The sequence below is a fragment of the Poecilia latipinna genome, unplaced genomic scaffold (assembly GCF_001443285.1).
Source record: "Poecilia latipinna isolate Pla-1442-1.1 unplaced genomic scaffold, P_latipinna-1.0 Scaffold1956, whole genome shotgun sequence".
NCBI lineage: Eukaryota > Metazoa > Chordata > Actinopteri > Cyprinodontiformes > Poeciliidae > Poecilia > Poecilia latipinna.
The window spans coordinates 1-23,094 of record NW_015114572.1 but is presented as its reverse complement, the minus strand read 5'-3'; the positions used below and the strand labels follow the sequence as shown (position 1 = coordinate 23,094).

At 39.8% G+C, this 23,094-nt stretch overlaps 3 protein-coding genes across 5 annotated transcripts in view; 2 read left to right on the top strand and 1 right to left on the bottom strand.

The window, feature by feature from the left end:
• The window catches only part of aldh3b1 (aldehyde dehydrogenase 3 family, member B1), a 12,187-nt gene extending 4,403 nt beyond the window's left edge, over nucleotides 1-7,784 (top strand). For both annotated transcript variants that reach the window (XM_015015814.1, XM_015015813.1), the window contains exons 2-10: nucleotides 1,060-1,229; nucleotides 1,519-1,629; nucleotides 3,388-3,508; nucleotides 3,693-3,778; nucleotides 3,955-4,036; nucleotides 5,186-5,578; nucleotides 6,538-6,704; nucleotides 6,787-6,886; nucleotides 7,484-7,784. In XM_015015814.1, the coding sequence (XP_014871300.1) occupies nucleotides 1,068-1,229; nucleotides 1,519-1,629; nucleotides 3,388-3,508; nucleotides 3,693-3,778; nucleotides 3,955-4,036; nucleotides 5,186-5,578; nucleotides 6,538-6,704; nucleotides 6,787-6,886; nucleotides 7,484-7,671 (1,410 nt within the window). In that variant the 5' untranslated portion in view covers nucleotides 1,060-1,067 and the 3' untranslated portion in view covers nucleotides 7,672-7,784. The remainder of the gene's footprint in view (nucleotides 1-1,059; nucleotides 1,230-1,518; nucleotides 1,630-3,387; nucleotides 3,509-3,692; nucleotides 3,779-3,954; nucleotides 4,037-5,185; nucleotides 5,579-6,537; nucleotides 6,705-6,786; nucleotides 6,887-7,483) is intronic.
• Nucleotides 7,785-9,075: 1,291 nt separating this feature from the next.
• Nucleotides 9,076-14,125, bottom strand: clpp (caseinolytic mitochondrial matrix peptidase proteolytic subunit). The gene is made up of 7 exons (XM_015015817.1): nucleotides 14,036-14,125; nucleotides 12,365-12,466; nucleotides 12,049-12,120; nucleotides 11,872-11,968; nucleotides 11,299-11,486; nucleotides 11,102-11,207; nucleotides 9,076-9,679 (listed from the first exon to the last, which is right to left on the bottom strand). Exons 1-7 carry the CDS (start codon nucleotides 14,045-14,047, stop codon nucleotides 9,447-9,449), a joined length of 810 nt encoding a protein of 269 aa, XP_014871303.1. The 5' UTR covers nucleotides 14,048-14,125; the 3' UTR covers nucleotides 9,076-9,446.
• LOC106935377 (guanine nucleotide-binding protein G(I)/G(S)/G(O) subunit gamma-5-like) lies at nucleotides 14,034-21,261 on the top strand. Of its 2 annotated transcripts, XM_015015819.1 has the most exons (4): nucleotides 14,034-14,122; nucleotides 15,647-15,741; nucleotides 19,392-19,518; nucleotides 19,898-21,261. In XM_015015819.1, the coding sequence occupies exons 2-3, from the start codon at nucleotides 15,649-15,651 to the stop codon at nucleotides 19,515-19,517; spliced, it is 219 nt and encodes a 72-aa protein (XP_014871305.1). In that variant the 5' UTR covers nucleotides 14,034-14,122; nucleotides 15,647-15,648; the 3' UTR covers nucleotide 19,518; nucleotides 19,898-21,261. The 2 variants fall into 2 exon arrangements, with proteins under 2 accessions (XP_014871305.1, XP_014871304.1); XM_015015818.1 differs by lacking the exon at nucleotides 14,034-14,122 and having other exon boundaries at nucleotides 15,410-15,741.
• The last annotated feature ends 1,833 nt before the right edge of the window (nucleotides 21,262-23,094 follow it).

Sequence of the window (23,094 nt, the reverse complement as noted above, 5' to 3'; positions counted from 1 at the left end):
CCCCCCCTAATAAAAAAAAGGGCCAAAGTTTTTTTTTTTTTCCAAAAAGCCCCTTGGGCCAAAAAAAAAAAAAAAAAAAAATCACTTCTGGCAAAAATGACTTGGGTCATTTTTTTAGGAAGGGGGGGATATCTGTCACTACATTTGTGATCTGAACTTTCAGGTTTAGTGTGTTTAAAATTCTTTACTCAATTCTAAAATGTTTCATGTGAAATTGTTTCCTGAGCCAATTTATTTATCTAAAATTCCCCAAACTTTAATGGGACCTTGAACACAACCATCAGGTCATTACATCATGACATGGATGGGTAAGACTGGTAGAGGTGTGAATGACTGACTGCTCATGTTCTTTAGAAATGGAATAGTTAATAATCACCACCTTTTTTTTTTTCTTTTTTTCCTTTTTAAAGAATAAGTCTTTTGGCAAGTTAATTTTTTTCACGGGAATGGCCAACAAAGTTCAAATCACTCACTTCAGAAAAGGCATTTCATCATTTTTTTAAAAAGTTGAAACAACGCATTGAATTGCCTCATTAGTAAAAGTTTCACATATTGCAGTTATTTTATTGTAAAGAGACTCTTAGGTTTAGAATAATCCAGGTTAGGTTTGACCCAAGTGTGTTTCAGATTTTTTAAATTGTCACCAAGCAGTAAAATATCCCTTTACTGAAATCAAATGTGATACCAACTTCTGCTGACCTATCGCAAAATGAGGTACATTTCTGTTGAGTTTCCTTACCTCAGTTTGAACTAAAGACAACTGCCTCTTCACAGTAAGATTCCCAGTCAGCCATTGCTCATCACCGTTTCTTTATTTTTAAAGTTTTTGTATGAGTCAACAGTGAAACTTAATGCATTTCTTTAATCCTCGTCTTTTGCTGAATCACTTGGACAGGCTCGTCAGGTTTTATTACACCTTGAGAAATATGTTTTTTGTCTACAAAAAAAAAAAAAAAAGAACTTACTCTATTGCTTGTTTTACCAAAACAAATTTCCAGACGTGTTTCATGTTGGTATTAAACCCTTTCCTAAAAGTCTGAATGGGATGATGTGTTCCAGGTGCAGGGATGGACTCCCACAGTCAGGTTCTGGAGCGTTTACGGACGGGCTTCAGGTCAGGCATCACTTTGCCGCTGGAGTTTCGTCGAACACAGCTCACCAAGCTGCTGGCCCTGGTCAAAGACAACGAGGAGCAGATTGTAAAAGCGCTACACCAAGACTTAGCAAAGGTACCTGACACCGGTATTACACAGACTGCACCACCACATGATCACACAAGAGTTGCGCAACCAAAATCTGAGGGATTTACTTGTTTTACTGTCCTGACTATGATGCAAGAGGAAAGTTTTTTTGTTGTTGTTGTTTTACTCCTGCCACAACCATCCGACTGCAGAAAGTTCCTGCTTAGTTTTTACTCAACTTTGTCGTTTTTTTATTGCTGCATATGCGATTCAGATCAGTACGCATAATTTCTGCTGAGGGATAACATCTGTCTGCACTGCTGCTTCTGCATTTCAGCCAAAATTTGAGAGCATCCTCTCCGAGGTGGAAATAGTGACCAATGACCTGCATCATGCCATCTCCAACGTGGCGACCTGGATTCAGCCGGAGTATGTCCCCAAAAACCTGGTAAGTTCACCAGAACGCTGCGTTCGCTGCTGCTGCTTGCAGCAGAGAGAGAGCGCTGGGAGAAAGTATTTGTTCCCTTAGAGATTTTCTAAATACAAGCCTTTAATATAGGGCAAACATAAACAAACAGGTTTTAAAACTGTTTTATTTAAAAAAACAACAACTATTTACTATGGTAACTTAATGCCTAGCTGTGCCAGCATTGGCAGCAACATCTGCTATGAAGCATTTCTGATAACTGCCAGGGAACCTTTGATATAAAAATGCTGGCCCACTCACTGCAAAATAGTTTTAGTTCAGCCATGTTGGATGGGTTTTTGTTCCGGAGAGTTTTGTGAAACCATTGCAATTCCCCCCAAATTTGGTGTCTCTAGGGATGAATGGGGTAAATGATTAAGCATGAATAGCTTGTTTTAATGGTGCGTTCACATCAAATGCATTATGCGCGTCAAAAACAGGTCTGGCACTTGAAGTTTGACATGTGTGCACTTTTGGTGCATTCACACCAAACGCGTTTTGAGCATCAGGTATGTCTGGTTTACATCCAAAGTCTGTGTGAAGCAACGCTCCTTGTTGGACTCACTTGAATCGTCAAACGCTCCAAACGGTTCAAATTGCGCCACTCGAAACGCGCCTCCACACAGACTCTGAATGTAAACCAGACGCGCCTGATGCTCAAAACACATTTGGTGAGAACACATCATAAGGTCTCACCATCACATCTTGAAAAAATTTTAGTCCACCGTTTGACAAAAGCACCCAAAGCCTTTGTTTTATTATTTTCTGGGCTTTTTTTTGTTTGTTTGGTTTTTTTTTTTAGCTCTTTTCACGGGCCAGGATTATTAAGGTTGCAAACTGATAAGGTGACATTCAGGGATTTTTCTCAGAAGAGGACATTTGTGGTTCCATTAATTATAGCAGATCGTTCAAGTAGCAAAGAAGTCCACGTGTTGACCGTTGGCATGGTGTTATCCTGTAGTACAGAGTTAGTTTTACACCAGATGTAAAAAGGGGACATGCCTTCTAAAAACGTCCATGTTTGTCTCCTCACTCCACAGAATATTTTCCCCAACAGTCTTGGGGATTATGAAGATATTCAAAGCCTTGGAGTTCTGCTGGGATGACATTTTTGTCATCCCTTTTCTCATTGTTAAATCATGAACTCTGACCTTTATAAAGAAATGTGAGGCCTGTAGATATTAAGATGTTCCTTAGTGACCACACCATCCTTTAGTGGAAATGTTTATAGACATTAAAAGTTCTGTGTAGTGATGTTGGCTCTTCATTCAGGCTACCGCAACAGAGAAACGTCAGATAACAGGATCCTGAAAATATTATAGCAAAAATGCAGTTTTATCCTTTTTAAGAATTCCAATTCTACGTGTCATATCTGCTTTTAGAAATTTTAGAAATCATTTCAAAATTTCACATTTAATCCAACAATCTAGTTTTACTAGGAAACATTTAGTTAATACTTATTGTGTAAAGAATGTTGAGTCTTGTTTACGCTGTGGTGTGGGTCAGTAGATCAGAGCAGGAAGGACAAGCAGAACAGAGCGATGACCAAACTCCCCCTGACATGATTTAATCATTTTGAATTGGTTGTAAGCTTATGGCTTTGCCCTTAAAGTGTTAAGCCCTCAATAAGAGAAGTGGAAGCTTTAATTTTAGGAGATACAATCACAGATATGTTCCTTCAAAACCCAGTGTGTCGAAGCTTGTTGTAGTTGAGCTGATGCCTTTCTGTCGTTTTCACAGGCTACAAAACTAGATGACTGTTTTGTGCGGAGGGAACCGTTGGGAGTTGTGCTCATCATCGGACCCTGGAACTACCCCCTGCAACTCCTTATTTTACCACTAGTTGGAGCCATTGCTGCAGGTCTGCAGTCTTTATGTTTTATTATAACTTGCTGACATTTTTATTAAATATCAGCAAGCTGTGATTGAATCCTTGAAACGGTTCCAAGCTTCATGCAGCTTCTATCTCCGTATCGATGCTGTAATCTGTTCTTATGTGTCGTGCGTTTAAAGCTGTGTGAAGTAACGGTTAATGTCCCTGACAGGAAACTGTGCAGTCATCAAGCCGTCAGAGGTCAGCTCGGCCACAGACTGCCTGGTGGCTGAGCTCATTCCTAAGTACCTGTCTCAGGTGAGCTGAAGGCTCATTGCCTGTTCTAAATACATTTCATGTTTTATGCTGGTCCAGTTTTGTTCTGTGGCTGCTCCGTGTCAGCTCTATGTCAGTTTCATGTCAGCTTCATGTCAGTTTCATGTCAGCTTCATGTCAGTTCGTTCTCTGCCCTCACTGTGCTGCTGCTTCCTCAGGACTGCTATGCGGTTGTTCGTGGGGGAGCAGAGGAGACCAAAGCTCTGCTGCAGAACCGATTTGACCACATCTTCTACACAGGTAGAAGCCCTGTGGAACTCCACATCTGCTGCGCTGAACCAAAAACATGCAGGACCAGGTTGCACGGTGTTTACAGGTGTACATCTGATGGTTGCTGATTTGTTGGAAAGATGAGTCACCTGACATGTGAAGCCATGAGAATATGTGAGAACAGACATGGTGGACTTCATGGAAACCATTTGATTTCCTGGTACAGACGTGGCTTTGAAGAGTCTGACTGAGGTTTTACCGTCCCATAATCCTCTACTGCTGCCGAGGTTATTAGTGTAGCACATTGCACTTCAATGTGCTTTACACCATAAAATCACCATACAATAACCAGTTATGAAACTGCAATGCACATTACATTTTGTTAAATGCCATCTTCAAAGTCATCAAGGCTAGTCATCATCAAGTATGTTATGAGTCAAAAGCAATTCTAAACAGGCCATTTAGTGTTTCAGCTGTTGTGCAGTTATAATGCTACGCACTCATCAAAAAACATACCTGGAGTGTTGGCGTGATTCTTTCATGCATGTTTGACAAATCATTTCATCTCCATGGCCACCATCCAGCTGTTAAAACGCCTGAGTGGACCGAGCCCTACCTTTGAGACACAGCTCCTCCTCAGAGTTTCCAAGATTTTGAGTTTCCACCTCACAGAACAGCCCTTCCCCATGACTCCCCCCACTCAGCTCCTTCAGACTAGTGGCAGGAATTAGCAAACACCTGGTGGAACTGTGGATCTGCTGAGCTCATTATAGAAGCTACTTCTCAGAGCAACGCTGGTAAAATGTTGTTAAAGGGTTAATAGTCGAGCCATGTTGTGATGACTTCCTGAAGGCGGAGTTTCATAGAGACAGGAGTTTTTAAAGAGACAGGCCCAATTTCAAGGCATTAAATTACACAGTCACATTTTTTAAGTCCTATTTTGATCTTTTTTTATTACAATTAAAGATAACATAGTTGCTTAACTGTGCTATGAGTTGATACTCTCTGCCCCTTTAAATGATCCTCCTAGCCTGGAAAAAGGTCACCTCATATGCATTCTTGCAAAATATGACATTGATGTCCATGATGAATGTCTAAGTTCAGTCCTTTTACCATTTCACATGAAAACGTTGCAGCTCTTTCCTCTGTGACCTCTGACACTGAAGCTCCTGCCTTCAGGTTCCCAAGCTGTGGCTCGCAGCGTGGTCCAGGCCGCCTCCGTTCACCTGACGCCCGTAACGTTGGAACTGGGCGGTAAGTGTCCCTGCCTCATATACGGCCGGATAAACATCCAAGCTGCGGCCCACCGCCTGGTGTGGGCCAAGTACTTCAACGCGGGCCAGAGCTGTGTGGCTCCAGACTACGTGCTGTGCACCAAGGCCACCCGGGACGCCCTGGTGCCCGCCCTGACTAACGTGTTGGAGGAGTTTTACGGGAAGGAGCCGCAGAAGAGTCCGGACCTGTCCCGCATCGTGTCTGCTCGCCACTTCACTCGCCTCATGAAGCTGCTGGAGAAGACCAAGGGCAAGGTCGTTATTGGAGGACAGAGCGACGAGGATGATAAATACATAGGTGGGTCTTTAACTAGACTTTGGAGAACAATATTAAACATCCAACTAATCAGGAGCTGCTGCTGATAAATCATTTCCAAACATTTATTCATATCATAGCGTCTGGTTCAAAGGTTCAAAGGTTCAACTTGTATACTGTGTATATTCATCACACACAAAGTTATACATGTCAGTTTCTTGGGAATTTAGTAGGTTATACTAAGAATGCACCAATTTCAGTTTTCAAGCCGATCACTGATCTTTAACCAGATTTTGGCCGATACCGTTTATATTTTCTGAAATGTTGCTAAAATAAAGCAAGAAAGTCGCTGAGCTGGTAACAATGGGCTGCCTGCTGGTAACTGTGGTTGATGTTTAGACTAGGTAGATAAGACCAGCTTGACATGTAAATGCGATCACCAAAATGAAGGAAGTCGGGGCTGATTTATGGGTGCTCCCCTATGTTACACTGAACAGCAGTCAGCACATGTGGCGTAGCATTGAGGAGGTCAGGAAGCCAGGCTGACCTTCAGCTCGTCTGCATCGTTGGTTCTGGTGTCTCATCTCCTTTTGATGACAGGCCACAGATTCTGATTCTTCATCAGAATTTTGTTTGATTGGTTTGATGTAATGTTATATTTTTAGAAAACTTTAATTTTGAATTTTTGTCAGCGATAAGCCATGATCATAAACATTATGATTATGGCTTAAATAAACGCAATAAATATATCACTCTGCATGTAATAAACATAATGGATATTAAATTTATGATTTAAAATGGCTAGTTAAATATTTTTTTAAATTATATTCCAGTTTCTTTGAATGTATTCTGAGTTATTGAGATACAATTTTGTAGTAAAACTGAGTAACTTTTGAAAGAGAACATTTTTTGGTCATTACATCATTTTCAGGTCTGCCTAAATTCAAACTTAACACTCAAAGATAATGTATTGTAAAGTTTTCCATGCGTGTGTCTTCCAGCGCCCACGGTGCTGGTGGATGTAGAGGAAGATGATGTCCTGATGGGGGAGGAGATCTTCGGCCCCATCCTGCCCATCCTGACTGTGGAGGAACTGGAGAAGAGCATTGAGTTGGTGAATCGCAAGGAGAAGCCGCTGGCGCTCTACGTGTTCTCTGATGAATCCTCTGTAAGGACCAGAACTCTGCTGGCTGCTTGCTCAAAGCTGGAAGCCCAGAGCTGTGAGGATCACCATGTTGTTGCTCTCTAAGGTGGTGAAGATGACGATGGAGAATACCAGCAGTGGAGGCTTCTGCTCCAACGACGGCATCGTTCACATGACCCTGCCCGGGCTGCCCTTTGGGGGCGTAGGTAGGTGTACATACTTACTCCATGTTTTCTCTTCAGGTCACAAACTATGAGTCATTTCTCTCTTATTTTCCATAAATGTAGAAAATTCCATTCAAGAACAAACTGGTTGAGATGTTCCTTTGTTCTAAAACTTCAAAGTAAGAAAGAAGATTTTGTTACTGTTTTAATCAGGATTTGGTTCAAGTACCAAAACAATTATATATTTTGTATTGATAAAACTTGATGAGCCACGCTTTTTTTGAAGGTATTTTATTTAGCAGGAGTGAATATAATGTTGTGTTTTAGATGGTGGAGGTTGCTGACCCCGGGGTCAGCTGGGCAGCCATGTTTTGGTCGGTTGACAGTTTGGCCACAGTTCTTCCTCAGAGCAGCGCGTTCACTGGATTGATTGACAGCACCACGGGTTGTTTTTGACTGGGAACGGTGCACTAGGCGCTCGATCTGCTCATAGATTATCTGTCTCATGTTATGTTGTCAGGACGTGGTGACAGTTTTAACAAACGTGTAAAAAACATATTTTTATAAAAGTTCTGTACTGGAGCTTTAATAATTTGTGCATATCTAACCTGCAGTGCGTTTATCTTCCCGCCCATCCAGGGGCCAGCGGCTGGGGATCCTACCACGGCCGCTGGGGCTTCGAGACGTTCAGCCACCGGCGTGCCTGCATGCTGCGCGGCTGGGCGCTGGAGAGACTCAACGGCCTGCGCTACCCGCCTTACAGTGATGACAAGCTGAAGTGGCTGCGCTGGACCACGTCTGCACACAGCACCTGCTCTCTCATGTGATGCGCCTCTCAAAGGCAGCCTGATGAAGATGGATGTGAGAATTTAAGACAAATAGAAACTTTTTACACTGAAACAACTTAGGAGGAAAATAAAGTTTTTGCAACATTTTGAAAGGTTATGGGTGTTTTTGTATAAATTAATATTACTTCTTTTGAAGGTGTAAACCTTTCCACGTTTTACTACCTATATTTTTACGATTAATTTTTGCTGAGATCCTTTCTTTGAAAATACTGCTACACTGTTATCATTTATGGCATTGTCTTTGTGAAACTATAAACATTTGTCCCTTTAGTCAGAATAATGTAAATAAAATTGATTTTTTTTTCTTTGCTTATGTTGCAAAACAGAGAAATCCATCAGCTAAGTCAGACTTTTCTGCAAGGATTTCACACGACAGTCCTCTCCAGGTTGTGGTTCTCCCTGTTGCTGGTTCACCTTTCCTGGGACACTTCTGCCTTCCACACAATTTTCTGTTAGTACGCTTTGGATACAGAACTCTGTGAACAGCCAGCTTCTTCAGCAATGACCTTGATTGTCTCCTGGACATCTGTCCAGTCCTACTGACCCAGAGTGAGAGACTCAGGAAACCTCAGCAGGTGTTCAGATTTCATTTACTGATTAGGATGTGACATCACGAGTTTTCACTCATTACCTTTTTTCACAATATTCTGATTTTCTGTAAGAAAGTTTTTGAGTTTTCATCATCTGTAAGTCACAATCATCAAAACTCCAAGAAACAAGGAATGTCACTCTGTGTGTGATGATTCTATATAATATATGAGATTCACTTTGAGATGATGGGCAAGAAATATTGCAATTTTATGCAATATTCACATTTTTTTAGATGCAGGATAAATTGAGTATTACACTACAGAAGAGCAATATGCTTCACAAAGGAAATATGATAAAAGTGTTTGTTCTTTGGGAGTATTTTGTGGTCAGAACCAAGACACTGCAGGAAACACCAGAAGTCATCCAGCTGCCTTCAGTTTAATCACTGAATGATCATATCATCGTATCAAGACTAAAAACAAACTGAAAGCTGAACTGATATGTTCCAAGTTCAGCTACATCTATTTTCTCTAATTCAGAAATATTCATGTAGAAAAGCTAAAGTTGAGTCACGTTTAATCGTGTTTAATGAGTCATTATGAAGCATCTGCTACCTGGAGGAGGTCTGGTTATTTATTTCATTTGAGATTTTTTTTCTATTCATCGCTGCAAATGGATCACATTTCTCCAAAAATGGAAAAGGAAACGGTGACTGAATATGCAAATGTATTACAATAAAATATGATTTTAAGAAGTAACAAAAACTGTAAGAGTTTTAAAGACCCTACAAAGATTATAAGAGTGTTTTCAGTCAGCAGGGTTCAGAGTCATGGATGGATCAAGCAGAGACACTTTGTGGTCAAACTAATGGTCTTTATTAGAAATCTGAATAACAAAGGTTTCCACTCCTGAAGGGATTTCTGGTAGCCATCTTTGTGAAACTCTTGCACACTTCAGGAAGCTCATTAATTGTTTTGTTTGTTTTTTCATATACTTTAACGAAAGACTTGATTTGTACCAGACTTGATGAAGAGACTGTAAGCAAGGTGAAAAGGTACTGCTGACGCCTACAGTCAGTCTGGATTATATGGGATTTATTTCATTCACTGGAGGAATGAAGTTCTGCTTCTTTCAAAGTATGAGCCTGAGCTACTCAGCAGAGCATCCATGGTGGAGAACAGAGACCTAGTAAAGAAAGAGAGAGGCTGGGTTTTGCTCTCAGTTCAGGGTTCTGGTTTGTATGAGGAGGGGGAGCTGGTACCAGGCAGGGCCTGATCTGGGCCAGCAGACTCCAGCTGTGGGGAGGGACTGGGGGATGCTGCTGCTGCTGGTTCCTTCTGGACCAGCTCCGGCTCATCCTGGCCTGCCTGCGGGGGATGCACCAGAACCCGGTCAATCAGCCCAAAGTCCTGAGCCTCCATGGGGCTCATGTAGCGGTCCCTCTCCATCACACTCTCTGAAAGGTGGAAAGAAAACAGCCTCCGTTTATATCAGCCCAGTGAAAACCTGAACTCAAACCTTCACTCAGGTTCTTGTCACACTTTCAGCTGACAGGGTCACTTCAGCATCCATCAGGACCATCCTGTACTAAACTGGCAGATCAATGAGTTGCAAATTTTATTTGCAAACTTCTAAATCATTTCTCCTCCGCTTCCTAACAATCTTCTCAAAAGAGAAGCATGAAGGAGTTAATTGGAGGACTGCCAAGACTTTTTAATTCAGATTCCCCATATGTCCTCAAATGCATCATCCTCCAGGAAAATCACAAATACCAGTTCATGGCTGTTCACAGAAGCAAAAACATGGAATATTCTGTTAGACAGAAGGGGACAGACCGCCTAACTCCACACAGAGACAGCAGCTGCAAAGAAATCATTGTCATTGAAACAATTTACTAAATGAGATTATAACATGGTCTAGTTATAAAATGTTTGCAAATTTGCACATTTGTGGTTATTTAATAAGCAGATTTGCACTCATTATTGATTAAGGCAAAGTAACTGTTTTATGAACCATCTGTTGGTTTGTAGTTTGGTTTGCATGGTTTTAGTGAGATCTGAATAATGACTTATCACACATATATTTAATGAAATATTAAACTGGCTTTTCACCACTTCACAATTGTTAAATCATACTTGATTTAACAGATTTTGCAGGTGGAAATGAGCATTGTGTGCTAACCTTGTACCATAAATTGTTTTACATTATCTCTGTGTAAATAAATAAACAGTAATATGACATGGTAGGGAAGTTTGTCATATTCTATCTAAATTTTTGCAAACATCACAGAGATTTTATTCATTCATTTTCATACACCATACTCCCTGGTGGGATCGCAAGGGCTGCTGGTGTCTATCTTCAGAGGGTACTGGACGAGAGGCGGGGTCACCCTGGACAGGCCACCAGTCCATCGCAGGGCAACACAGAGACAGACAAGACAAACAATCATGCACACGCGCGAGCGCACACACATACACACGCGCACACGCACACGCACACCTAAGGATAATTTAGAGAGAACAATTAACCTGACAGTGATGTTTTTGGACCGTGGGAGGAAGCCAGAGCATCCACAGGGAGAACATGGAAACTCAATGCACAATCATGGGATCACAACCTTCTTGGTGCAAGGCAACAGTGCTACTAATTGTGCCACTGTTCAGGCCAGATTTTATTCAGTTAATCAATTTACGAAAGAACAAGTTTAATTTATCTTGCAAGAAACAAGCCCTTAGTTCCACTGAGTAATTTCATCTCTATTTTCACTATTATAGTGTTTACAGTCTCCACAGTCTGTTACTGGCTACATTCAGTGTAGCGTATCCTAAAAACCTTTATTTCTTCAGGTTCACATCTTCACTAAGCCTCACTAACCTACCTATGGTGTCCAGTGGCTGGCCTGTGTGCTTTGCGTAGATGTTGTTGATTTGTCTCTTCAGCTTCAGGATTTCCTCAGCCTGGATGGCGATGTCTGTGGCCTGGCCCTGGAAACACAGCACTCTGTTAGCTCCATCTTTATTCTAGGTGTCAACTCTCCAGATCTTAGCTCTGATGGGTCTAAACTGGACTGCTTACCCTGGCCCCACCTGAAGGCTGGTGCACCATGATGCGGGCGTTGGGCAGCGAATGCCTCATACCAGTCGTACCTGCAGCCAGGAGCAGGCTACCCATGCTGGCTGCCTGGCCAACGCACCAGGTAGAGATGGGATTAAGGATATACTGCATGGTGTCATAAATGGCCAGGCCTGCTGTCACCACCCCGCCTGGACAGAAGAGGGAGTATAGGTCAAGATTTAGGACTGAGCAGGAAATCCTTCAACACAAACACATTCAGAAAAAGCATGGTGTAGGAATGTGAGCAGCTAAAAATGAAAGTAGACACAGCTGAATAACAGTAGCAATAAGTTTTAAATTTTTTATGAACGCATGTCATTAATATCAATGTCAACTAACGGTGGAGCTAACAGACGAGCTAGCTGTGAGTTAACAATGAGCTAATACTGAGCTAAAAATGGCACTATCAGCGAGATGACAGTGAGCTAATAATGGAGCTAACTGTGAGTTAACAGTGAGCTAATAATGAGCTAATAGTGTAGCTACAAGTGAGGTAACAGTGAGCTAATACTGAGCTAACAGTAAAGCTCCTACCTGGACTGTTGATGTACATGTGGATGGGCTTGTTGTTGCTTTCTGACTGGAGGAAGAGCAGCTGGGCGATGACCAGGCTGGCTATGTTGTCATCAATCTGAGCAATGTAAAAAAGATACTTGATGACAAATTCCTATGAAAATGTCTTCATATTTTCACCATTACCGTAACACTTACAGGACCCATCACACAAATGATTCTTTCTCTCAGGAGGCGAGAGTAGATGTCGTACGCCCGTTCTCCTCTGCCCTAAAACACAGTTAAGTGCTTTTAACGACTTTATCATTGCAACATGTACAACAAACTATTCTGGATATGTTAATTGAGACATTAATTATACAAAACATTTACATAAAATCCCCCAACACTGCAGCACATTTTCAACAAAAGGACTGAAAAAGAGGCCAAGTCAAAGTTAAAAGAAAGTGTCAAAATCCCACAGTGAAGACCACTTTGTTGTGCATTGTGGGTAATCCTTAGTCAGGCTACTCACCGTCTGCTCCACCACTATAGGGATGAGAGGACTCCTCCACACCGGACTGTGGTGGAAAGACCTGCTGACCTTCACAGTCAGACCCCCGATGTTCAACACCCTCTGTCAGGTAGAAAACAAGTTTTCATCTTAAGCATGAATAAATACAAAATGAAGATTTAGATTAAAAATGTTAATTTCAACCAATAAGTTTGTTTCAGAAAGGAAATGAGATGGACATCTTTAAAAATAATTCCTCAATGTAAAAGGAGAGTCCATCTGGAAAGCAGTAATTTAGCTATTTCCATCTTCCAGTTAACATTAATAAAGTGATTCTCAATATTCAATAGAAAAAAAAGACAGCATTTAAACCCTTCTTATAACCCAGCAGCTGTACCGGGTTTCCTCTGCTATTCTGATTATGCTTGAGAACAAAGTCAGGCTTTGGCTAGGCCACTCAAAGGATATTTTAAACTTGATCTGCCAGGGGTCTGGACCATTTTGGGCTTATAATAACATTATGTGATGTTTGTGGCTCTAAGTGAAGTTTAGTTAGCTGAACAACGCACAAAAATGGAATAAAGGTTGAAGTCCACTGAACATTTTATTTAGTAAAGAAAGTCTCTTCATTTCCTGGCAAGTCAACACAGAGCAGCCACTGCGGAAGATAAAGAAGACTGAAGCTGTTTAATGGTGATGATTGGATGAAAGCAACATACGGGATGAATGCTGGATTTTGATTGGTCAAGCCGATATTTCTGCATCTCCCATCATCCGGTGCTAGAGATGGTGGGAGATGTAGAGGCGGACATTTTCTCCTTCCATCAGTCTAATGTAATTTGTACATCATTTTTTGTTTTGATAATGAAAGTTTGATCATCTCAGTTTGATCATCCAGCAAACAGGTAAAAACTACAACAAAATATTACATTCTGATTAATTAAAAACTGTTTTTCATTTAGAAGTGGATGTTTAACTAATGATGTGAAATTGCAGCAGATGGATGTGGATGTGACCAGCCAGTCTGATCCAGTCCATGCAAGTGACATGCACGCCTGGTTGGTTACGGTATTGAAAAACAAAACAAAACAACCAAACAATTCATTCATATTATTTTGCTCTCAACTGCTTTTCATTTCTGATTTAACAATTCACATTAGAAGTGTTGAATCAGAAACAATTCTGATTTAGCAATCAGAACATTTACACCGCAATATAAATTGTTAAATCATATTAACAATTGAAAGTAATGGACCAGCTTTCAGAAACTAAATCAGAGCTATGAGAAAACACGGGCATAATGTTTCTCGACTTGATCTGAAAAATAGAGCTTCCAATTACTGCAGTCATTTTTAGAGGTCTGCTAAGAAGTAAGAATATTCATATTTTCAATAATAAAAAAAACAGGTTTTGTAGCATATTTGCTGACCGAACATCAGACTTCTTCTCAGTTCTGAACGTAATCAGGATGCGGCTGTCCTGTTGTCCAGACAAGAAACAGTGGAGAACAGACACAGCTGCTTTTGCTGCTCAGTTGAGACTGATGGACAGGTCTGGAAGGGGCTGCCTCCTTAAAGCAGCTGCCATGCTGCCATGAAGGCGAAGCAACAGCAACAGCTTGACGTGAGCCGTGTTCAGTGGCGCAGCTGTACCCGACACATTGCTGGAACACAAACTGGGTTCTGTACTCACTCGTAACAGCATTCTGGAAGTGTTTTCCAGGTGTAGGCCCCTCTACCTGACCCTGCTACACCGGAACCTATTCTTACTCGACCTTTGGTGAGCTCTTTCATCATTTCCGTCTTCTACAGTATTGCTTTGACGCCACCGTGTGGTGTGAATAGATTCAGTCAGGTCTGGTGGCCTTTCTTTTTCTCCCTCTTTCTATTTTTTTTCTCTTTCTCGCTCTCTGATTTTCTTTTTCGTCTTCTTTTTTTAGAGTTTTACCGAGAACTTGCTTGCATCATAAGCAAGCAAGTTCATTTTGACTGAGATGATATAAGCTAATGATGGTGTTATAAAACAGTTGAGAATTTTAACTAATCAGAGAAATGCACCAAAACATTTTAGAATACATGAATTTGCATAAAATGATGTATTTTTGTCTGCCGAATAACTTCATTTTAAAATATGAAATCAGATAGTTCTCTAGTGGACTTGAGTAATTTCTTGTATGACAAATTTTGACTTTACTTGAGCAAATATTTGTTGAAGTAGTGCAAATCATATGGTTTGCTCTACTCATCTCTGGATTGAGCTATAACTGCTATGGAGCTTATCAGTCTTTTGTGAACTATTGTATGAAAACATCTTTGCTCATCTGGGTATCTTATCATTCTGACCTAGAGTGCCTATAAAATGTATCCACTTTCTTGGATTTTTTTTTTTTACCTTTTCTTTTTTAAACAGTCATTTTGTGATGAAAATTAACAAAAAAAAAATCTTTAATGAATTGAAAACAGATTTATTTAATTAAATTAATAGTCCCCCGCAACCCCACCTGTGGCAATTTTTAGTTAATGCGCCTCTGCCTGCAGTTACTAGATAACATCTGCTTTTCACCAACACTGTGTGAGTGGAAGACAACAAACAGAACAACAAACAAAGAAAACAAATGAGGAATTAATTCATATAGACAAGAAAGTTTGATTCATAATTTCATGTTTTGTTTTCTTGATGAAAAAGTGTGTCAGAATCAAATATTTAATTAAATTTTAAGGTGTTTTAAGGTGACTTTGAGGCAAATAATGCAATCATGTTTGTAATAGTGTAAAAATGAAATCAATGAGGCTGCAGCACACTCCCAGTTAGCTAAAATAGGCTAAAGACCCAATCATCTGTTTAGAAATGTTTTTGATCGAAAAAAAGACCCCACAGAAATGAAGGATTTCCAGCCATTGCTCTTATCTCAGTGGCATTATTTCATGACTATAGTTAAGTTGGCAACTAGACAAAAATATCCATCCATTTGCTTTTTTTTTCTTTTCTTTTTTTTTTTTTACTCATGGTTATCATGTCATGAGACATAAAAGATAACCTTATGATAACTTTTAAAAAAGTAATCTTAATAAGAAATACATTGTTTATTTCATATGAATAGGGTTAAAGTATTAAATTTAGCAATGAATTTCCTATATAAATAAATGAAATCATTGATCATGTAATTTAGACGGGGATAGCCTTCAGATAGGTTTTATTTTGAAAAATTCTACCGGAAGTCCCACAGCTCTCCTACAGTTAGGACTTGGCTCATATGGGTGCAGTTGCCAAGTTGCTGTAACTTTCTCTGTTTCTTGAACGCAGTCATGTCGAACAACAGCGCGGCCAACAGCAGTTTAGTCATCGCCCAGAAGGCAGTGAAGCAGCTGCGGCTGGAAGCTAGCGTCCGGCGGATAAAGGTAAGAAAGTCCCGCTTAAGATTTGACTGTGCGCGTGACTCCCGCTCTGGAGCGCATCTTCAGCGAACTTCGGTGCGCGTGATGCTTGTTATTAATCTGGGGATATTTAATATCAGCGTCACTGACTTTTTAAAGTAATTTTACTATAAGTTTTAGTGCCGTCTTAAAACTTATTTTATAAAATTTTAAATGTATGGATGCTATAGATGGATGTTTATGTTAATTTAAAAGTAGATGCAATATAACACAAATACTTTTCCGTAACCGAGTTGAACATCCCATGTATGCGTTCAAAATTACATCTCATTATTTACATTGCAAAGTAATGGGAAAGCGGTATTACTGTATTATTTCTAGGAAATGGCTGCTACAGACAGTTTCCTCTGGGAGTTGAGCACAGTGATAGCTTTGTTGATTGTGCTGCTGTGTGACTGCTGGGATTGTTGGCGGGATACTTATTTTAGAACAGGGGTCAGGCTTGCTTTAAGTATGTGTCCCAAAGAGGGGTGGAAAGTGAGGGTGAAAAAAACAAAAATAAATCACAAGCGTTAGTTAGTCTGAAAATTTTAAGTTGCAGTCCGAATAGAAACTATACTCTGGAAACTTTGAATTGAAGCAAAAACAGTAACATTCTTGTTGACAAGAGAACTAATAAAAATATTATCAGCAAACGTATATAGCTTAACAGAAAATGAAATGGACCCCATCAGTACAGTATCTGGGACTGTGTGTAACAGTTTGTGGAACTTCCACTGCATCAACATCTCATCATTGAATGTGCTGCTTTGGTTCAGAGGGTGTATTGCTTACATAATTAAGCAATTCCTAATTATTGAACAGTGACAACAAAATCACAGTTGTGTAATGAAGTGGCAATGCCAGATATGATTTTACTTCAACTAAAGAGTGTACAGCAAAACAAACAAACAAACAAAAACCAACAAACAACTAACAATAAAAAAGGCTGATTGGTTAAGGGGCAGTTTGATGCACCATAACCAGGTGTGACCTGGCAACAAGAATTTGACATTTTCAACAATTTCTAACTAAAGATGATTTCTAAATATGATAATACTTAATATATAATGCTAAATTAAATAGCACTATTATCATCATCACCACTGTTTTTCAAATAATGGAGCACCATCTCACAAAGATAAACTGGTTCAGAGACACACATCTGTGTGTACGATAAACTAATAGGTTAAACACACCATTCAGGCCGCTTGAGTTCACAACTAACATCAATTGTCAGTACGATTAAGCTTAAATCAAATTCATACTCCATTCATACTCCAGGTAATTTTCTGACCCACAACTCATAACAGGATTCAGTCTGCACAAACAAAAGAGGAAGAGAGGAGCAGTTAGAAGGGCAAGAACAGTAACAGACTAACCTTAACAAAAGTCAGAATGACTTAACATTCCAGAGTACAGAGCAGATTTTGAGGGGCAAAACGGATACAGAGGGGACGATGTTCAGCAAGGGTTTATGTTCCAGGAGTAGGTCCAAGTGGTTCCTCAACAGAGTGTGGAGGAGCAGACAGCAGGGGACAACAGAGCTGCAGTGGACCACCGTGGAATGGGTGAACAACCAGAGAAAATCTGTCCTGAAGAGGGATGATGTGAAAAGCAACAAAACTTCACCCAGGGAGGCGCTGCGAGCACCAAGAAGAAACTGAAGCTAGGAAGCTGGAAGCTCAGATTAACTTAGGTGAAAATATGGTGCTTGACTCTACTGGAAGAGCTGATCATCAGGTAAAGTTAGGTCATTCAACAGATCCTAAAATTCCCACAGTCGGAAGAGATAATTACAGGCCGATGTGGAATCTGCAGCAGGACAGCCACACCCTCCAGCAGAGATCCTCTGTTCACTCATATTCACTCCATTCTGTCCTTTAGATGAAATGATTTGCTGAGAGCATTTAAAGGGTCTTATTGGGCAAAGATATCAGTCAGGGCACAACAAAAGACAGTGAAGAAGGGAATCAAGAAGAGGAGTAGATCTGAAACCAATGAAAAGGCAAGAAGAAAATTAAAGGAGCTACAGAAATGTCTAGTGAGTACTGGTTGTGTTTTACATGCAACAGCAATCACCCGCTGTGTTCTTCTCATGGTCCGGTTCTATTAAAGAGTTACAAAACCACAGACTGGCCTGGCTGAAATCCCCTCAAAACTTAGTGAAAGATTGCTTTAATGAATAAAACCAAAGTTCAACTGTTTTTGGCCTTAATTGTAAAAGGCGTATTTGGCACTGAAGTAATACTCCAAAACAGGTGTTCACCAAGTCAGAGAAAGTTGTGGCAGCATCATGCTCTGGGGTGGGGTTTTTTCTGCTTTAGCCAATGTGGAGGAAACCATCAACAGTTTTTTATTGCAAACATTCAAGTTTGCAGTATAAGGTGTATTTTTGAAAGCTGAAAATTAAGAGGAATTTTTTTTTTAGCGTTGCCAATAGCCCACTGACTTCTGATAAAACCTAAGCCTATTAGAAGACCTGTAGGATGACCTGGACAGGGCTGGATAGGGCTGTCCACCTGCAGCTCTAACAGAGCTGGAGCATGTTAGCTATGAAGACGGACAAATGTTCCCAACTCAAGTTCTGCATACTGAAAGATGTACTTAAAAGGACTGGAGACTGTATGTACTCTAAAAAGTGCTTCAACAAATTATTAGTCTTAGTTGAAGCTGGACAACATGGCTGAAAAATGTGGCATGATAAAAAATGATGTCAATCTATATCTAGAATTATCAACAAGTTATTTTGTTTTAACTATCTGAAATCCTGCCACACTATGGGTATGACCTTTACCGTTTCATCCACTCTGTTTTGTATTTTTAAGCAGTTATGAAGGGAGGCAACCAAAGAGTGATGAGTTGATACCACCAGCCTTGCTTAGCTGCTGTGAAAAGCTGAGTGGCTAAAGCTTGTCCTCTGCCTACATTCCCCAGAATGCTGTGCGATTCTGGATCAGAGTTCAGTGAATATTCTATCTATTGGTATTGCTCACGTGCCTATTGTCATGTATAATAAGTTATTTATTATCCAGCCGTAGTTTTAGTGTAGGGGCACTAATACTTTTTATGTCATTGCATCTTTTTTCTTGTTCGGCTGAATCGTCCCAAATATAATGTTGTATTCCATAAATGAGAATCTGCTTCGATGAGGCTCTTTTGTCAGATTAAAGCACCTTTTGAAAATAACATTAAAGCAGGTATTAAACTTACTTTCCATTAAGCCCCCAGTATGAAAAGATTTATTATGTACCTGATGTACAATTCTCACCTTAAATGCTGTGTTGTCCTTGGCTGTAAACAGAAAATCATGTTAATTAACAGAAACATCAGTCTGTGCAGAATTAATCTATACAATGTGTGAACTGGGTTATTGAAATCAATTAACTTTAATGAATATTCTAATTTATTGACAATGCACCAGACTAAAGGTGGGCAGATTTATTTTGAGCTAATTTTCTGACCTAAAATCCCTGGAGTTTTAACAAGCTGACGATTTATCTTCATGAACCCGGCTGAGGTACGAGTGAGGGTCCTGTCCCACACTGGGTCAGTTTTAATCACACATTCTTACCACCTGAGTGAATATTAATAATCAACAAACAGTCCTCTCTTGTATTTTCTGTATTGTCTAGGTTTCTCAGGCAGCTACAGAACTGAAGACCTTCTGTTTGCAAAACGCTCACAAAGACCCGCTGCTGACCGGGGTTCCCTCCAGTGATAACCCATTCAGGCCTCCCAAGTCATGTGTTCTGCTTTGAGGTGTGTGTGTGACGCTCTTTTCCACAAAGAAATATTATTCACACTTTCCTGAAATGTCTTGTTTTCTTCTCACATGATGTTTATTTGATACTTGGTTCACATCCTCGTTCCCTAAACGTCTCATTTGAAAATGTATTTCCTAAAAATCAAATAAAACATGAGCTTGTGGATTCTGTCCAGGACCTTTTCATAGGTTTTGTGTTTTACTGTTACATGGAGATGTCATCGCTGACAAACATGTCATCCAGAATGGGACCACATGAAACATTTTATTCTAGTACAGCAGCAGATCTTTTGACAGTTTTAGAGGGCTTTTTTGTTTTAGGTGTCTTTGGAGATAATAACTTCACATAAATGTCAATTCATCTTTTATCTGTAGGGCTGCAAAGGAGAGAGGAACAACCAAACAGTTTCCTGTGGATTTTAACAGTGTCACTGCCATTGAAGATAAAGAAGACGACCCCACTGCTTGCAGCTGGTTTTCAGAAGGACTTTTTGACCACAAAAAAATGTTGCAGTGAAGCATAATCCCCCAAAATTATTTGCATTTCCAAAGCTTTTCCAGAATGAATCTAAAGTTAGATATTGAATTAGGCTCTACTCCTACAAGATTCCGAGACATAAAATACAATATTTTAACATGCTAGAATATTTTTGTTCACTTTGTGAGTTTATTATTCAGCAATAGTTACTTTAGTAGCATTTAAAGTACAGCAACAAATATTTATTTTCCTATTCAACGTTCTCAGTAATTTAATAGAGTTTGACATGCATTTAGCTAAACAAATGTTTTCTGATCTATTGTAAGCTTTACAGATTTGTCTCTTCATGGAAAGAGATATTTTGTTCACTTATTTTCTGTTGTATTTCAACTGCTTTTTAAATAGTTCTCTGCAATTGTAACATATTAGTTCGCTGACTTATAAAGTGCTTTGAAACATCCAAAAAAAGAGACCAAAACACATGACAATAAAATTGTTACAACATCGTTACAAGATCACACAGAACAAAATGTTAATAATGTTTCTACTGTCAACTAAGTAACAGCATTTGTTAATCATCACAAAATGTCAGATTTGAGTTGTAAATATGACATTGTCATGTTTTCAGGTGCAATGCCACCTGATAACTTTGCACTTGAACAGCAGCTTCACAATGAAACAGTCTGCTGGGCAATCATTTTATACACATTTTTTCAGCAGGAAAATGGAAACTGGTCAGAGTTGGTAGGTGATCGATAAAGCTAAATACAGGGGGAATGCTGGGAGAAAACCAGCTAACACTGCAAGCTGCTTAACACTGGGCCAGAGATTCATCTTCCAGCAGAAAATCAACCCTATATATACAGCCATAGCTACAATAAAACGGTTTAAATCAAAGCATATCCATGTGTTAGAATTGCACAGTCAAAGACTAGACCTAAATGCAATCGTGATTGTACCAAGGCCTGAATATTGATGTTTGCAGTCATTCCACCTAACATGAGTGAGCTTGAAACATTTTGCATACAACAGTTATCAATTTCTGTCCCAGATGTATGACGCTGGTACAGACATACAATAAAAGACTATTTGCAGAAAAATTCTGTTCTACAAAGTATTGTGTTACAAATAAATATGCACACCATGTTTTTCAGACCTGAATTTGTCAAGCATTTTGAAAGCCTATATCCTTTTTATTCCACTTAGCCATTATACATTGCTTCGTGTATAATAAATAATAAAGTCTATGGCTGTAAAATGATCAAATGTGAAGCATTTAGGAAAGAAACTGCTTAATACCAATTTTTATGAATAAGCAAATCTTAATGTATGATAAAAAAAGTACCTATAGATTTATTCTTAGAAATGTTGTTGAATTTATTTCATTTTAACTTAGTATTAAATGTTAAAGTGACTCAAAAATCTTCGATTAGTTACTTGTGTTTGCGTGCTACCATGATAAGCCCGGTAGGAGGCGCTGTTGAAGCAGCTCATCGGATTGATGGCTGTCCTGCCTCCAGTAGAGAGCACTGCTTGGTTGGACGTGAGCGGCGTCGACCTGCCTCTACTTCCAGATCGAAGATGGCGGTCTCTGTGTTCCGCGGCGTGCGGCTGCTCTCTATCGGAGACGCGAATGGAGACATACAGCGACATTCAGAGCAGCAGCCGCTGCGGCTAGAAGTGAAAACCTCACAAGATGCTGCCCTCATCAATCTCTCCAATGGTGAGTTGAACTGTTTGTTTCTAACAACTGCTCTCTGGAAGGTCGGCCTGATTGAACTGCTAATGCTCAGTGCTAATGTGGCCAGCAGTAGCTTTAGCCAACAAGGAGCTGTTCCATCTTGAGACCACCTCGTTTCCCTTTACTTGTCACGAGGGAACTAAAGAAAACTAAATATTTTGTAGCTTATTTGGGATTCTGAAGCCTGAACACATTGGGTTTAGGTACCATACAACGAAGTTCACTGCTTGGAATAACGCGGTCAAGAACATGTAGAGTAGTTTAACGATAAGGACGGTTGCTAAATAACGTGAACTAAAACATGCTAGTTAAACAATACCACTAGCCTAGATTTAACAGTGATGTGATAAGCTTACGTGGTTGTATCCATTTAACACCTTTGGTTTTGTGTATTTATATTTTGTCGTAATAGTGTAAGCTGTGTTTTTATAAGTCAGCATGAATCAGTTTTGTTCCCCTGGGAGCCGGGTAGGTAGGAGAGTGCTTAGCTTGAATTAGCCGCTTTGAACTGATTCGCAGCAGAGACCTGGATATATCACTTCTGACCCGCCACCGTGCTCTGCGGTCCGGGCGGCGCTTCGCACTGCGTGGCCTTTATCGGACCGTGGATTTAATGGCACACTCAAACTTTTTATAAGTAGTAGTTTTATGTTAAAGCTGTAGAGGCAGATTTGGTAGCGTAGTCACACTGGGCCCTCATTACTTATGCATTCATCTTTGTTCTCATTGGAACAATGGCTTCATCCCTTGCCCGCCACCTCATGCGTGCCGTGAAGGCAGCATCAGAGCTGCTCTGCACATTTTCCCACTTAATGTAATTCCCCTATTAAAAACAGCAACTGTCCAAGTCTACGGTTATGCAAAAAAAGAAAAGAAAAAGATTTTAAAAGGTATACTCAGCGCAACATTATTATTATTATGGCGAAAGCCAACGTCATTATATCTGTAGAAATAGACCTAAGATATATTGGAGTCGGTCAATTTAAAATACAATACAAAAGTAAAGGGAATATGAAATGGAGTATGAAAATTTAAATACAGGAGGAGAACAAGAAACCTATTTGATTTCCATTAAAATAAGACGCAATGAATTTGTGGTGTAAAATGTTGAAAATCAATCCATTAATATATGTTTATTTTTGGTAAATTTCATTAAATAACTGCTTTTCTGTTTCTTGTGGATAAAGTGTCAATTATAAAACATTCTTGAATAAACTTAACAAAATAAATACTGACAAGTTGCATTTCTAGCTAAACTGAAGTAGTTGCATAACATGTTCCTATTTACATTTAATGTGTTAAAATTTAGCTTTTTACAACAATGGACCTTACCACAGGGGCCGCGTTTCATTG

Coding starts and splice junctions, on each gene's coding strand:
- clpp (XM_015015817.1), bottom strand. Junction 12,121..12,364: donor CTATAGTGGTGGAGCAGACG/GTGAGTAGCCTG, acceptor ACTGTGTTTTAG/GGCAGAGGAGAACGGGCGTA. Junction 11,969..12,048: donor TCATTTGTGTGATGGGTCCT/GTAAGTGTTACG, acceptor TACATTGCTCAG/ATTGATGACAACATAGCCAG.
- LOC106935377 (XM_015015819.1), top strand. CDS start 15,649: ATGTCGAACAACAGCGCGGCCAACAGCAGTTTAGTCATCGCCCAGAAG. Junction 15,742..19,391: donor CTAGCGTCCGGCGGATAAAG/GTAAGAAAGTCC, acceptor TGTATTGTCTAG/GTTTCTCAGGCAGCTACAGA.